Source organism: Aplidium turbinatum, chromosome 15 (genome assembly GCF_918807975.1).
Source record: "Aplidium turbinatum chromosome 15, kaAplTurb1.1, whole genome shotgun sequence".
Classification (NCBI taxonomy): domain Eukaryota; kingdom Metazoa; phylum Chordata; class Ascidiacea; order Aplousobranchia; family Polyclinidae; genus Aplidium; species Aplidium turbinatum.
In genome coordinates, this window is record NC_137486.1 from 11,979,576 (window position 1) to 11,996,734 (window position 17,159).

At 36.6% G+C, this 17,159-nt stretch overlaps 1 protein-coding gene across 3 annotated transcripts in view; it reads left to right on the forward strand.

The window, feature by feature from the left end:
* LOC145784158 (uncharacterized) overlaps positions 1–14,128 on the forward strand; it is a 36,162-nt gene extending 22,034 nt beyond the window's left edge. The window contains exons 8-18 of one of the 3 annotated variants that reach the window (XR_014290987.1): positions 1,038–1,154; positions 1,301–1,489; positions 2,532–2,654; positions 3,090–3,227; positions 4,038–4,157; positions 4,455–4,630; positions 4,957–5,167; positions 9,741–9,845; positions 10,435–10,669; positions 10,986–11,088; positions 12,310–12,450. Coding sequence is in view for 2 of the 3 variants with exons in the window: in XM_082595922.1 (XP_082452048.1) it covers positions 1,038–1,154; positions 1,301–1,489; positions 2,532–2,654; positions 3,090–3,227; positions 4,038–4,157; positions 4,455–4,630; positions 4,957–5,167; positions 9,741–9,845; positions 10,435–10,669; positions 10,936–11,088; positions 12,310–12,485 (1,743 nt within the window). In the remaining variant the exon portion in view is untranslated. Of the gene's footprint in view, positions 1–1,037; positions 1,155–1,300; positions 1,490–2,531; positions 2,655–3,089; positions 3,228–4,037; positions 4,158–4,454; positions 4,631–4,956; positions 5,168–9,740; positions 9,846–10,434; positions 10,670–10,935; positions 11,089–12,309 lie in introns of all 3 variants that reach the window. The other 2 variants (XM_082595922.1, XM_082595923.1) reach the window with 2 other exon arrangements.
* Positions 14,129–17,159: the final 3,031 nt, after the last annotated feature.

Here is a 17,159-nt window from a genome sequence, read left to right on the forward strand (position 1 = left end):
AGGTCTTGGAATACACAGCAACATTTCGCAGAGTTTTGCAGTGTTTTGAGATTCAGTGATCACATTTTGGATTCTCAAAACTATAATTTTAAAGAGATATAAAGTAAATAAAGCTAAGACTTCAAAATTGAAATTACATCGGCCTTCAGTCAGGCCTCCAGTTCGCGCGTTGTCAAGGCCTGTGTATATATAGTTCGCTATGGTTTGAATATAGTTAGACTACATTTTAGTCTTTTACAAACTAAACAGTTCTAGTTATAAAGGGTGCACAGTGCACACTCTACAGCAGTGGTTTTCAACCTTTTTGGTAGAACGGAACCCAATGAAACATTCCAAAAGCTCGAGGAACCTCTGTTCAATAATTTAATTGCCTTATGCAAAAAACATCATTTGATTAATAAAATTAAATTAAAATACTCCTTAAAGCGAAGAAAACATGTCGACTAGTGGCAAACCTAATAAATATTTGATTATATTTAAACAATATGCATATAATAATAAAATAGACTCTCGGATTTGAATGTAAACTTTCGGAACCCCTAGATTTACTGGCGGAACCTTAGCGTTCCGCGAAACCCTGGTTGAAAACCACTGCTCTACAGTATTACACCTGGTAACACTTTTTTTTACATTGTATGTTGCAAATAACAAGTGCTTGTGAAAATGTGAAAAAAAGCTTCCATGAATTTGTTTGTGTGCAAACTTAGCCTGTGACGCAATTAGAGAACGTTGGCGTAAAGTTTCGTGATATACGGTACTGTATATTAGAACGATTTTTGAAATTTATTTTCAGAATATGCGAGTAAAAGTAACGATTTTCTGCAGTATATCAAACCAGTTGTTTTAATCAACTGTGCGGTTTGAAAGACAAAGTTACTAAAACCTTGTAGTTGTGGTAAATTAAGCAAATCACAAGCTCTTCTGCGTCGAAACGTCGCAGACGTCAAACTACCTCACTGCGATTTGTCCGCGTCAAAAATTTCTGTTCCTGATTTTTTGTATCTAACAATTATTTAATATATTTGTTGAAATTCCAGCCTATACCCAAGTCAAGCATATCAAACGCGTTGCCATCAGTAGGCGTCTTCAGAGGAGGTTCGGACTTCATTCCTAACTGGATGGGCGGTGGCGGTGGAGGCCACAGACCAGGACGGGTATCGCATTAATTTTGTTTTTTATTTAATAAATCCACCATATTTATGCGGTTCTTATTCTCTGCGTTGCTGCGTAAGGTTTTGTCGTGGGATAGAGGCCACAATGGGTATGAAATTCTTTTAATAGATTTGTTTCAAAATTGTAGAACACTTCTCGCGGGGCTCGCAGCGGTGGCCAGCAACGAGGACAAGGCGGCAACTTCATGCCAAAAATAATCAAGAAGGTTTCAATTCAGCGGGAGCCAGAACTGAGCAAGGCTGAAAACGCGTGGAAACCGAGCAAGCTCGACCAAAAGTCAACATCCACTGGCTTTGCCACAGAAAAACAGACAGAGGTTGGTCGAGTGTGATCGATTGCACGGGGTTATGCTTTAGGTGTTAACCTGCAACTAAAAGTGTTTTCATGGGATTGTTTGGTGGGCATGTTTGATATTTACATTTGAGTGGATCTGGTTCAAATTACGCTCCACCAGTGAATCTATACTTTAGTACAGGATATGATTTAATGGATGGTTTATGCCAGCGCTTTTCAACTAGTTGTATCTGAAATTTTAAACTTTTTTTTAAAATTTTCTGTATTTACTTAACATCGTATAGTTAAATCTCGTTATACCCTCCATTACTATTCGTTTTGTCATAATTTTCTTCCTTGAGTTCGTCTTATCTAAAACTATAAATTATGAGTTTCCGTCTTTGCAACGGCAACTTTAATCGTGTCAAGAACTCAGTCGTGTCTGATTAACTGTTACGCTTGTAGGCACTGTAGAAAAGCTACAGAAACCCACAAACGTAAAGAAATTGAAAAGAGGTCGTAACACGAGTAGAGCTTTGTGTACAAGTGACAAATCGCTTTGTTGTAGGTACCAAATCCTGCTGCAATAATTACAAACTATACTCACAGCCACAGGGTGGCACGACGTAATCAAGCGCACGTGACTCGGTGCAATGCACTTACACTAAGGCAATAACTATAACTCAAAACTAACGTTATTGAACTGTATTATTTAAACATCAGAATAAATTTTTAGGATTTTATTGAATAAAGACTTCCATTTATACAATCCCTGCATTGATATTCCACAAATAGATAAAACAAATAGCTTTGAACTAACTATTTTTGGTTTGTGCGGATGAAAATTTTGCGAAATGAAAAAGAGCGTACGGTTGTTTTAAAGGTTGAAAATCACTGCTCTACTGTACAACATAAAATCTAAAAAATGTTGTGCAAATTATTTGAAAGCTGCTTTTGTGCTCTCAATAGCCCACCGCACCCAGTTTGAGCTATTTGATGTAAGTTGATAAACACTTTAATTAACTGCAGCGCTAAGCATGCGCCATTCGTAACTTTTCGTTTATTTTTCACATGCTTTTATGAAGTCTCGAGGTGGCCGCATGGGCAGCCGAGGAAGCGGTGGCCACAATGTGGATGATGGTTGGACGAAGGTTGGATTGCAACAGAAGCCAATAAGATATGATCCACAGAAAATGAAGTTGTCCAAGGTTTGTGTCTTGTTAGTTGATAGTGATCCATGAATGCAGGTGAGGATGTAGTTTTCTAAACTCAACATCTATCATTTTTATAAACGTAAATCCAACATCAAAAAATAAAGAGCCCAAAATGTAGATACTGTTTAACCAAGCTCATGTTCAACAAACAAACGTTTCGAAAACTATACTGTCTTCATCTTCAGTGTTATAAAAATAATTTTTTATAATAAATATTTTTTATAATTATTAAAAAATTATTTTAAAAATAAGTATTTTTTATAATATTAATTTTTTATAACACTGAAGATGAAGACAGTATAGTTTTCGAAACGTTTGTTTGCTGAACATGAGTTTGGTATCTACATTTTGGGCTCTTTATTTTTTGATTAGATTAACCAGGCGTTCCAACCATTTTGCTCCTAAATCCAACATTATTCTTGTCTTCAGCAACAATTCGATGAGTCTAACGTCACACTCGGGCCGAGTCGAGGAAGCGGTGGCCACAATGTGGATGATGGTTGGACGAAAGTTGGATTGCAACAGAAGCCAATAAAATATGATCCACAGAAAATGAAGTTGTCAAAGGTTTATGTCTTTAACTTGTTGTTTGCTGACAGTCAATCCACGGGTGTAGATTTGGAAATATTCTCGTAACTTCAGTAACAATTAATCAATTTGTAAGCCTTTTGGAAGAATTTGATTTTTTTCAAAAATAAGGAAAAACCCGCACAACCGCATTGCCAATTTATTAATATCAAAAGTGTTTAAACAAACCTTTATCTGCAGCACTTGAAGGCAGGCGCGGATTTATGGGTGGGGCCCAGGGGGCCCGGCCCCCCCCCCAAAAAAATTTTTGAGGAATTTTTAAAATTGTATGTTTCCGCATCAAATGGTTTGATATGCTTCTAAACAGCTATCCAACCAGAAGCTTATCCATCGATCAGACTCCGTTATTTTCTTTCATACAACTTCGAATACATTTTAGTACCGGTAGCAACATTTGTTGGAGCTGACTCAGCTGAAACCAACGCTGAACCAAATGACGTCAGTTGAAACAATCTGAGACCTTGAATGGCTGTTTTATAGTTTTTAGTCTTCATTATAATTTCAATCAATTACCGTATATGCCTGCAAACATACAAATATTCAATTGGTCATGGAAACTGCATACATGGTTTTAAACCAGATTTCAAGTTTACTTTGCATTAGCATTTTTTATTCAAGCAAAATTTATTTTTTAAATATTCACAATTGATGAAGATGGCTGTTTTAACGTCTATTTTGTAGCATATTGTTGTATATTATGTCGTAGTATCATTGTTTATATCTGTTTTAACTTTTTCTTTCTTGATTTTCAAAATTTCCGCCTCCCCCCCCTCCGAAAAAAACTCCTAGATCCGCGCCTGCTTGAAGGAATATCACGTTTCCAATGCTGCCCCAGCTCTCGATGAGGCTACATTGATGAAGAAAATCAAGAGCACCATTGCCGAATTTCTTCATCTGGGAGACGTCAAGGTATGTCAGCACGCTGTAAATATGCTGTCAATATACGTTGAACCTGATGCTTTTTCTTTAATGTTTCAGTGAGAGTTGTAGCGAAAAGAAAAATTGTTGAACAGATTTAATTTAAAGGTTGCTGGTATTTCATTCTACATTATAAAACTAAAGTAACCTAACTGGAATATTTCAATAAAACTTCTGACCGCGTGATTGTAACTTTATTTTGAGGTAGAATTGCACAATGAGGATACTGACTGCAAAAACTTCATCACATTATTTGTTGTAAAAATTAATATGAAACTGATCGAACAGGAAGCGACGGAATGCTTTGATGACCTCAAAATGACGTCATCACAAGGTCACCTCATAGTTCAGACTTGTCTGGAAGCTTCGTTGGAGAAGTCATCTGCACACCGCGCCAACATTGCTCTGTTGTTGTGCCATCTTGTCAGCCATAGCAAAATCTTACCAGAACAATACGTTAAAGGGTAAGGTAGCATTGTTGTCATTTCGTGTTGCCAGAAGTTGTATTTTCTAAATCGTATTTTTTATTTTTAATCTTAACCTTGGAAACGTGACAGGAAGAGCACAGAAATTTCTTTTGCGTATAGTATTACTGTTGATTGCTCCCGCCGTATGTTACACTCTAATGTGCTGCATGTAAAAAGAAGGAGATCTTTGTTAATTAGTTCTTTTATTATTAAAAAACTTGAAACTTCAATAACTTTTCTGTGCCTTGCTAGTTTCTTCATGTGTTGTGACTCTCCTGAACACGACATTTCAATATCTTATGATGTGTTTTTCGAATTTTCAGTGTCATCAACAACATGGAACTTGCAATTGATCTCGAACTTGACTTGCCCAAGGTCTGGTCCTGTCTTGCCGAGCTTGTGGCTCCGATTTTCTCTTCTTCCGGCGGGAAAGTGAAACTTGCCTGCCTCACAGATTTAGCTGAACCTCTCTTGGAAGAAGAAAAGGCTGATATTTTCGTTGTTGAAATTTTGAAAAAGTTAACTCAGAAAATGGTAGGTTAAAAGCACGGCGAGCTATAATAGAGGCCAGCGCATCGTGCACGCACGAGATCTGACTGACGGCCTATATGCTTTGTGTAAAAAAACACGATTTTGTCACTTTCCTGGAACGTTATTAGTAGTTAGGTGATGTTTCGTCAAAATTTATTAATTATTGTAATTAATATACAAACAATATCACATGGATATAAGTTGATCGTCATATGTTTTACTGTCTTACAAATAGCATTTAGTAATAACAGCAGTTTTAGTAGTTTAGGTAAGCAAATGACAGTGGAATGGCTGCATAATGTTGATAGACCACAATTTCTACAAATCAGTTTTCTGCATTCTCCTATTGACTTTAAACAGTACGTACTGTAATTCAAAAAATTCAAGTACTGGATGCATAAAATATAAAACCATTAACAGTATAAACGCACAGAAAAATTTAAACATGGTAGAAATAAAGTACTGAGCATCATACATATCTGCAACTAATTTCCATGCAACATTAATAGCAATTTAAACAAAATCGTGCTGATCAATAGTTTTCAATTGAATCATGCCTTCACAGTATAATGCAGGTGAGCCGGACGTTGCACAAACTATACCGTTCGTTAGATCGCGCTGCAAAAGATCTTATGTGTTGGCCTTCTAGACAGATATTACATCCAACTCTCCTATACAATCAGAAAATACAGTGAGATTAGAGCAGTAGAAACTAGTAAACAAAAATATGCCTGCTGGTAATTTTATCCAAGAATAGTTTTGAGTTTAGACAATAGACATATACACAAAACAATAAGCATGTAAGCAGTTCTGGTCACATCAAAATGAGTCAGTGTTCACCCTCTGAATCGGATACATGGTTATCTCTGAGTCATCAGTTGATGGAGGGAGAGGCACCTGGTGTTGGTTGATCAGGATCGGCGTTGGTCTCTGTAGTTCATACCACTGATAGTGCGATATTCTTCTGCCATATACTCAGTACTCACTTATAAATGGTGAAATTCTGTTTTCATATTCATCTGACAGACAGAGCTATACTTCAAAACTTTAAGCTCAACTCTTCAAATATCAACAGTCAATAAATTAATCAATGAAGCCAGTCTGCCTAGCCCTAGAGTGACTGCCTAAAATGTAAAAACATTAAGGTTAAACAGAATATAAAGCTGTAATTTTACAAAATGAACGAGTAGAAGAGAAAGTCAAATGAGTCACAATTATATTGTGATTTACTACAATAGAACTATAGAAGTGGTTAATTGTAGATGGTGAATGATTACTACTGATAAATGCAGCCATATAACGAAGTAGAAAATACTTACTAAATAAACACAGTAGAAATGTTGTTTAAAAACATTAAAAGTTGCATGGAAAGTAAAAGCTTACCTGGAAAAATATACAAATAAACTACAAGGCATTTTTATAACATCAGATCAGCTGATTAAAGATTCAAAGAAACATTATGCCTTTAGCTATCAGCATGTATAGACTATATTCTATGAAAGTTTTAGCACTTTCAATGCACTTTCTTTTGAGCATCTGGGAGACTGCAACAGGGCATAGTTCTTTAAAAATACATTAGCCAATGTGCGACAATGAGACAATGTCATGAAAAAGCAATGTCGTTCAGATATGGATAGAAAGTTACAGGAAATAAATTTTCGACACATTTCGCCAACAACACTGGTAAAAAAGATGTAACAAAATACACACCACTGTACAACACTATCCTTCGGACGTGTCAGACCACCTCGATTTAATTTATCAACATATGAACCAAATCTTTCATAATAGAAGTATGTGTCTTCTGCAATAGCACATCCATTCTTCAACTCAACATACCCAGCAATATAAACCATTGCAATTAAAACCTCTTCTGAAACTTTCCCTTCCAAAGCACATAAGCTATCCAAAACTTCAAGCTCACGATTACAAGCGGCACAAGCATGACCTTCGGCAACATCAAACTTTGAATCTAATTGCAGTGAGAGCTTCGCGTGTTAAATTCTTACCTTTTCCAAAACTGACTGAGCAGTAATGAAATAGGTACCTCCAGACCCTTGTCGAAGTTTACTGAAGCACTTTTCTAATGGGTCTGTTGTAAACCAGCCAAAGATTACAAAATCCTTTCCACATGAAAGTAAATACTTTGCTAGATCTACAAAACCATGGCATATATGATACAGGAAGTTGGCAGTATCTGCCGTTAACTGACGAATTCTTTACAGGTAAACCATTTAAAACATTTTTTAAGAAAGCCAAATCAGTTATGTTATCCACTTTCGAAGTAATACGTTTCAGTGTACTAACACTCGGGAGCTTGTAATCTTCACGAAATCGGTTGTATAATGATCTTGACAATGCGAAATATTCAAATGCTCTAGTGACTGAATCTGGTGAATAAATAGCTTTCCCAACTTTCTCTTTTCCCATGGCACTCAGTTGCTCAAAAATGATTTGGGTTTTGTGGTTTTGCTCTTTATGTTTTAAAAATCGAATAATTTCATGAAGAGTAGACCAACGATTGCAAGAAGTGACTCTGTTTGCTGAAAGTGTGTTAACTGTACATGAGGATCCACAGTGAAACGATTCATAGGTTAAATCACTTTTTATTTTGATTATGAAATGTGGTACACCTTGCGTCATTTTTTTTGACTGAATAATTTTACTTTCATCATCACTGTATACAAATAATTCTGAATCATGTAACTTCTCAACCTCATTCAGTGTAAGCATATCAGCCTTTTCAAACTCTGCGATCTCATCTGGCAAAACACTTCGAACACTGACAGAAGATTGTATTGTTTTTCTGCATTTGGGAGGAGGTGAGGACCAACAGCTTCTTGGAATATTGGAAAAGACACTTGGGGGTTCACTGGGGCGCAGTTTTCCACGACAAGCAACCATCTTGCAATCATCTGGCCAATGTTTGCGACAAATCGCTGTGTGTTTCGTTACTACTAAATTTGAACGCGGTATCATTACTATCCATTTCTTTCTGTCTTCCTCATCCTGTGGTAACTTATATATGGACACAACAATCCCAGTAGACTTATAATTTGAATTGCAGTTTGGTACGCAACACTTTAAAGGCATTTTTTAAAACAGAGGAATTATCTTTCATGCAAATTAATCAGATTAGTAAATCTAAATAATATCAAACCATGCATGTTAACTACTTTCTACTGACATGCAGATCATGAATTCTCAAGATGTATGTGTTGCAAAAATCAAAACATCTCGAGAAATAAATGAAAGCATAACAAATAAAGATCCCCCATCATGCATGTATTAAATGAAGATGCTACAAAACTAAACAGTTGTTAAAACTGGGCAGTCAATCTATTAAAAATTGTTGTACTACCAGTACCAGTATAGCCTATTGAAAGTTACTATTTAAGTTAGTTAAGATTTGTTAGTTATCTTTAGGCCTACAGTAAGTAATCCACACAAATTAATAACATTACATTCTACAAAGATTAGCTTTGGTACTGGTATTTAAGAAAATAAATGTAATATCAGTGAAGTAATTTTTGTAAATATTGATATATTATCTATAAGAAAATGGTGAGTGGACAGAAGACATGTTGCTGGCAAGCAAAAAAATACGGTACATGAAGATTTGTAATATAAAGTACAGGTAAACATTTAGTATCACCATTCAAAATTGACTAAAGCTGTTAAACTAACTTACCAGTAGTGAGCAACATTGCGTACAACTGAACATATAAATGGAGATTTATTAAATAGGCCTACTCTATTTGCTAACTTTAATAAACCTGGAATACAATTTTCTGCCTACTTTACCAACAACATGCTTCAAGGAAACTGGGCAGAAACTTATTAAAGAAAACATAGATTGGTAATGGCAGTTTGTTGTGAATTTTCTGTGTAACCAATGACTTCATGAACAGATAAAAGCTCCTTGAAACGAAAACATTGTAGCTTATACCTAATTTTGTTAAACTAAGCTGCATAACTGTAACTGCTTCAGCTTTTCATAAAGTTTGTAACTAAACTTCTACTTTCTGGCAAAGATGCATAGTTAGTGAACAAGTTAAGGAAAATATAAAAAATAAGTTCAGTAAAACTAGAACCTTAGCATAAAGAATAGACTATAGATGAAACATCTTCCTCCCAACTGATTAAGTTAAGAATAGGCCGTCAGTCACGTTTGAAGTACGCGCGATGACCTGGCCTCTACTAGAGGGCGCCATGGTTAAAAGCTATAGGCGAACTGAAACTTTTTAATGAAATGATTTTCAACCAATCCTCCGCGGAACAGCAGTGTTGCGTGGAAGATCATCAGGTATTCTGCAAAAGGTTTTGACTGAAGTGTTACTCAACTGTTATCGCACTGAAGCTCTATTGCTCAACAATACAAAAGTAGACTTTTCTGACTTTCATTTGGCGTGACGTAATGTGTTTTTTTATAACAGAAAAGCGTTTAGTTGTCAAAACAAGTTGAAAAACACTGTTTTTTTATGAGTTTGTGCGGACTTGAATCTTTAATATACCACCAGAGTTCACAGGAAATGACTAAACTCAATCGCCTTTTTACACCCATCTTACTTTGCAGACTGTAGATACCGCTGTGCAATACTGGAATGATTCGAACCTGAAGATGGAACGTTTCTTTAAAAGAGCTTCTCAATCTAACATCGTTGAATTTCTACAAAGACATGTATGTTTGCTATCTTAATGTTTTGTATTAAGTATACCGGAAATGATTGTAGATGACGTTGTATCAATCGTTGTAGACTGTTAGCGGTTCCATTCATGACTCATACTTTTTTGTTTTATTGAAACAGTTTATCTATTTTTTGGAGGAAGTTATCAATTTTTTTATCATGTATATTTTTGTAAGCTTTGTGAAAGAAGTGAAAACAAAAAGATCAGCAACCTCTCAAGCCCATGTAGCTCCACACAAAGTGAAAATACATGACTATAAAAGTCTATTTTTTATGATTTGAATAAAATGCCTAATAAGGCATTACGAAATACTGACTGCTGATAGAGGCCAACTGTTTCGATCTTAGAGATTTCTTCAGAGCAGTGACGAAAAGTTGATTTTTGATTTCGATTGCTTTAGTTTTTTTTATTTTTCAGATAGATTTGGCTTTAATTTTTTATTTATCTGATTGGATATTTCTTTGGTGACATTTGTTTTCATGACAGAGTTTGGATTTTTTTCTAAAAAAAAAAAGCCCGCATAAACACATTGCCAATTCTTTTTAAATGTCAAAAGCGTTAAAATAAACCTCTATCCGCAGAACTTGGAGGAATTTTATGTTTCCAATGTCCAAACCGACACCACTGCAGCCTTGTCCAAGACCGAAGTAACTTTCAACTCTTACGTGACCAATATCACCAAGCAGTTGGACTCAAATAAATCCCAGAATGAAATCTTTGAATGGATTGAAGCAAATGTCAATAAAGAAGATAGATCACAGCCTATATTCATCCGCGCGCTTACATCTGCCATTTGCCACCATAGCATCAAACAAGGTGAGAATAAACATAATATTGTGATAAATACCTTCAATGGCGAATGTTCTTTGTCTTTGCATTAACTGTACCTTATGTTCGACAGTCGAGTGTATGATTTACTATCACCGATTGTTAGGCTGTCAAGTATATAACCTACCACTGCCAGATTGCGAAAATTCACCAAAGTTAAGGTTAATGGTGGATATGTAAGATTGTTTACATTCTGCTTTGAAATACAGGATTTAATCAACTTTTCTGTTTTCAATGCTTTTCTTGCATTTAAGTTCAAACTGCAGGTAATAGACGTTTAGAAGTCGACAAACATTTTATCCAGCGCCACTCCATACTACTGAAGAAGTACATTGATGACGACAACAAAGAACTGCAAGCTGTCTATGCACTTCAAAAATTGTTTGTTGACCTTGAGCAACCTCCAAGTAGGTGATTTGCTATCGTACTGATTATGCTTTGGCGATAGTTGTGGGGTGATATTTTCTATAATGCTCGCGCTGTTGGTATTTTGTGCAATCCTCCACATACAGTGCTCAGCCAGCAAATCAGTAGCTTTCCTTTTTACATTGAATTGATTCAACGTCGATTTTTTGTCATGTTTAAAAATGATTGACTATATCATCGGAACTCGTTGTCAAAACTGTATTTTTTTTCAATTCATGCATTTGTCATCAACTTCTTGGTGACCTTTGACCTGTTTTTTTATCATAGGAACCATTATCATGTAGTCCTCACGTTTTGGTGTGCTAGTATTTGTAAGATATGTCTTGCTAAAGGTATGCAGACGATATGTCCAACTATATAGCCTCCAGGGCAGGATTTTTTCAACTTTAACACCGCGACCCGCTCGATCCCCCCACCCCATACAAATACTTAATTAATAGCATATTTAATGTAAAACTTCACCAAATTTGATTCATGCCAACATCCAGTCAATGTCTCGTTTAGCTATTCTAATGCAAACTTTTGAAATCAAAAACGTCTTTTCGCGATGTTGTTATTGCTTTTATTACATTGCTTCCGATTATTTTCATTTCTTATCAAGCTTGGCTAGATAAAGAAGAAAAAATATAATAAAAGATAAATTTTCGGCTTTTCACCTGTTAAATTTATAGCAATCTTTTATGGATTTATCGAAATCTGTTTCTGTGAGATGGTTGGTGCTAAATCTTTTCAACAATCTTGTCAATGCGTTGAACTCCGAAACTTCATTGAAACTGTTGCTGTAAAAACTTTCAATCTAAATAGCCTAGGCCTACACACTTAAATTTGCCAATGCCCTTGGAAACGGTATTGATAAATCCATACTTGACACAGGATTCCAAATAACCTTGTTTTTTGTCATAGCTTAGTCACTGACTTTAGTCTGCACAAAGCAACGTACAAGAACTTGGTGAAAAAGGTCGAACGCTTTCTTACTGTTAAACCTTTGCAACATCTGAAAGCTTGCTCAGGTCGAGGATAGGTCAGTTGCAAAAAACAGTTGTGAATCTTATCTGGCAAAGAAAATAAACACAATACACTGGGTTTGCAGGCGTCTTGCGACCTCCCTAAAAATGGCTCGTGACTCCCAAGTTGAAAACCACTGCTCTAGAGTAAGCAAAGCCATTGTGCATTGAATTATTTAATTTGAAAACTTGTTTCAGATATCTTAAAGCTGCTTTTCGACTATTTGTATGACGAAGATGTTATTTCTGAACAAACTTTCTTCAAATGGAAAAGAGATGCAACAGAATGCGAAGGCAAAGGAGTTGCTCTTCTTTCTGTCAAACCCTTTTTTACGTGGCTGCGGGAAGCAGATGTTGAAAGTGAAAGTGATTAATATTGAATACACGTGAAGTAATGAAGACTTGAATACATTTTTGTCGCTTTCAGAATAGCGTTCGACTGCTGACAGTGAAACACTGTGACATTGTTATTGTGGCTAAAACTTATCAGTGATCATGATCAATTGTCTTGGTTTATTTTGGCCCATTGCCACAACATCAAGTACTCTGCGATTACAATGTAATTCAACAGGAAGCAGCGAAAGGACATATAGTCATCGAGTCAGCTGCTTCCATTATTTCGGCATGCCATTAAGTATCTTGTCGACACACAGCCTCGTGCTCTGGAGCGGTGTCGAACCGACGTCCTTTCCAACGTCGCGCTGACGTTCTCACCACGGCTGCTACGCAGCCGATGACGTATTTATGCATCGTCCCTTTCAATTATGTGTCAATAGAGTCTATGGGAGCTTTCTGTTTTTTAAACGCATCTCAATTCACTCCAACTTACGTCATTATTATAGCATCGTTATCCCACCAGATTTTGAATCGTTGTGGAAATGCTGTCTCAATGAAAGTTAAGTAACGTTGCATCTTCGGTGCTGCGATGCTTTTATAACGTCATCACGTAGGTTACATATTGTTATTGGTAACGTCGAAGAGCGCAATCTTGAACGGTTGTCGTTGCAACACTTCCGGTTTTGCAGTTCAAACTATGTATAATATTGTAGCAAAAAAGCGCTTCAAGATATAACGTGAAACTTTTAGTGTGATTGTAAGATTGCGACTATTAGTGTGTGAGAATTTAATTATTAAATTTATAAATATTACTTAATAATTAATTATTATACCGTTTTTAATTATTGATTTGTAGCGTTAATAATACAGTATCAATATACTTGTTGTGAAATTTTTGCACAAAACAAATTCAAAGCTTAGCACTTAGCAGTAATTGTTTTTTTAAGTTTGATGAAGTTGCGCTGCGACTTCAGGTTGACAAATGACAGACATGCTGAATCTCGTAGATGAACTAAAAAGGTTGTAAGTTTAAAGCTCATCGCCAAATGTTATCCTGTCATCAAAAACGTCTTTTGGGTGCATTGCTTTCTAAAACGTGTATGACAACTTACATTCCTTTCACTATAAGTTGAATGATGCGAAAAAAATTTCCAGTAAGCCTGTAGTGTATAGGCTATTTTTTTAATGAATGAGCTACATAGTAGGTTACCATGTTTGTATTTTTCTTGATGTTGTGTTAAAGCCAGGGCCGTCGCTACCGTCGGGGGCCTGCATTGCTAAATATTATTGTAAAATAATTAAGTTGAAAACTAAATTAAAGTTGTTATTATTTTGTTATGAATCTACACGTAGTCTATAATCTTTTCCGTGCAGAATGTTCGTGTATTATATAAGGTTTTTGTCGTAGCTTCCTTTGGCCCCCACTCTGTCAACTTAATATTTGTGTTTGGTTCGGCTCATTTTGCTATCATAGAACTTATATGTTGATACCGGATCAAACATCATTTTCATTTTTTGCAATTATTAGTCTACTTTGCTACGTAATAGTCTGAATTCTTGCAACACCCGCGCTTTTATTTCGTGTTTGATTGACTGCGTAGCAAGAACCACTCAGCGACAGTAAATATAATTAACTTTTTTGAACTGTTGTCTTAACTTTTATTAAACTTTTTAGCTTTGAGTAACAACATGGACCAGTAAAAAAGTGTCGAGTTAGACAAAACGTCGAGTTAGACAGATTCTACTGAATGATGTCTTTAAACATTCCGATAGTGTTTGTATTTAAACAAACTATTCTGATACAAAAAGTGTTGGTCAACAGTTTTATTAAATAATGATGATATTTACGCATAGCTTACGCTAAAATGTAGTAGGCCTATATTATTGCTGCAGAAAATCATTTAATTGATAAACTGTCATTGCATTATGCTTGGATGACGTTATGATGGGAGTCGAGACATGCTTTTGATGAAATGTTGTATTCCAGGTTGTTGGATATGTGGTGTGTTTTATGATTGGGATAAGCTGGAAACACCATGAATCCATGATAAATTAAACGCAACATGGGCAACTGCTTACGACAAACAACATAACGAATCACACTTTGGAAATCATGCTTCTAATAAAAAAGAACCGAATGTTTCAAAAATAGTAACAGGCATCCTTTCTTACTCGTTGTACGGTTCAAATTCTCGTTATACTGACGGGGCACTTGCAAACGCAAAATTGTACAAAGAAATATATCCTGGGTGGACAATGCGTGTATATTATGATGATAGTGTACTTAGAAGATGCAAGTGTGGAACTCATCAGCATAACAGGTTCCAAAGTAAACAAAATGTCGTGGCGCTTCCAAGCTGCCGCAAGTGCAGAGCGTCCCTGCTCTAGAGACGTTGATTTACGCTTATCGTTGCGAGAAAAAGCTGCCGTCGATGAATGGATAAAGTCAGGGGAAACAATTTCACGTTGTTATGCGTGACCATCCTGCACATGCACGTTTCGCCATGTCTGGTGAGTGGTGGCATGTGGTGTTCGAAAACTATTCCAAATATGATTGAGTTACTGAGAAATGTATCGAACCAAAAGTATTTAGAGGACATGAACTTTTTAAATAGAGTCATATGGCCAATGGCGAAGAAAAGTTTGCAACACGACTCTTTTTCATGTGATAAGTGGGCGGAGGGTTGCCATTTCCAAAAAAACGAGTGGGATGGGAGCACGTAGGAAGTGTGTTCATCAATGAACAAATGCGAGAGCCTGATGTCAAAGTTTTAAAGGCAAGAGAAGTTGTAAAATTATGTTTGAAAGATAAGTCATTATAATGTAGGCTACCATTGTCAGTGAAATGAACAACATAAACAACAAAAGACTCTGACTCTGAAAATAACGTTTCAGGTTATGTTTTTTTTTTTTTTCTGTGACAAAATGTTCTCGCGTGGACATGTCATTTTTTGAAGAAAGCCTAGTGAGAACTAACTTATTTAGCAGCAGAAACGGTTGAGAATCATATTTACAACGCATCTCCAACCAACGTGTTGACAAATTTTGCAATAAGTCCAAAGTATTGTTGAAATGGTTGGTCTATCTCAACAAAAGCATAACCCAGTGCCGGATTAAGGGGGGGGGCGGACTGGGCTGAAGCCCAGGGCCCCCACTTTTGGGGGCCCCCACCTCAAAGAAAAAATCTACTATTTTTTTTAGTTGCACAGCTGGAGATTACTGCTTTAATTCGTATCTCAAACAAGCAAGGGCGGCTCTCCCATATATGCTGCGGTGCTGCAGCACCCCTGCCCAGCCCCAGTTATTCAAATTTTCTTCTTTTTTTAACAAAAAACATATTTGATACTTTCATATCCAAAAATGGTACGGATTACGGGTCAAAGTTATGATGATGCTGTCAATATGAGTGGCAAGTTTAACGGTCTTCAAGCTCTTCTGCGCGAGAAATGTAGTGCAGCTCATTCTGTCCCTTGCACAGCACATTCACTTAATTTAATCGGTAAATGTCCTGTAGAAACATGCCGTTCTGCCGCTGAGCTTTTTGAACTGGTGCAAAGCCTTTATTCATGGCTCGTCTCGTCTACTCATCGTTGGCAAATCCATGGAAAATTCCTAGATGGTTATTGGTTTGCCTGTTTTGAAGACATTATCTGATACAAGATGGTCACTTAGATATGATGCAGTTCTTCTTCTATCGAGTCTTCTAAAGTTCGTTGATACACCACAGATTGACACATTCTTCCGCAACGGAGTGTACACTGACAGGTCCCACCTACTGCACCGGGTGGCAAGCCGAGGGAAAACAAGAAGGTGATCCGCTGCATAGGCGTAGCCAGGGGGGGCGAAAGGGACCGTGCCCCTCAAATTTTCCAAGTTTGGATTCCGAAGTTGAGCCCTTCGTTGAAAATATAATAAAGTTTGTAGAAATTTATATCGTTTTCTAAGACATCTGGTTATTAATACCCCCAAGGACTTGTTTTAGACACACAGAAAGACACCAATAAATTTTGCAAATCGTAAATCGCCCAAAATTTACGTTTCTTTGAACTAATTTGTGGAAGCAATTTCAGAATGGGTTACTCTGTTGGGTTTTTGTGTACCGTAGTTATTGAGTTTTTGTGTAGCTGAGTTTTTAGTGTTCTCTAATTTTAGCCGCAGATTTTGCCCGTTCGTGTGTAAGAGCCATCTTTAAGAAGTTAATAGCTGTTTATCTGCTAATAAATTTCATACAAATATTACCCTAAAAGTGTTTTCAGAAAGCGCTATAATCCATTATTTGAGTGTAATTTTTCAACAATTTTCCGGGGGAGCATGCCCCCGGACCCCCCTAGAATACGCGTGCTTTCGGCACGCTCTAACCCCCCTACCACTTTTATTGCTTCAACCCACCAGGATACGCCACTGCACATCAAGTGGCGATAGCTTTAAATCAAAAAATCAAACACTTTGTTGTTCTCTTCAATTCATCAAATATTTGGCTCCCCCAAAATTGTTTTCTGGTCCGCTGTTTGGGGCTCGGTGCCACAGATACATGCAACTGGGCCTGTGTCGTAGCCCCACTCCACCATTAATTTTTAGCGAAAAATTTCACTTGATAAGGGCCCCCACTTTCAGTTCAGCCCAGGGCCCCATAAACCCTTAATCCGGCCCTGGCATAACCAAATGTCTCTGGAAGCTAAAAAGTAATCCATAGCATCATGTAAAAATTTACT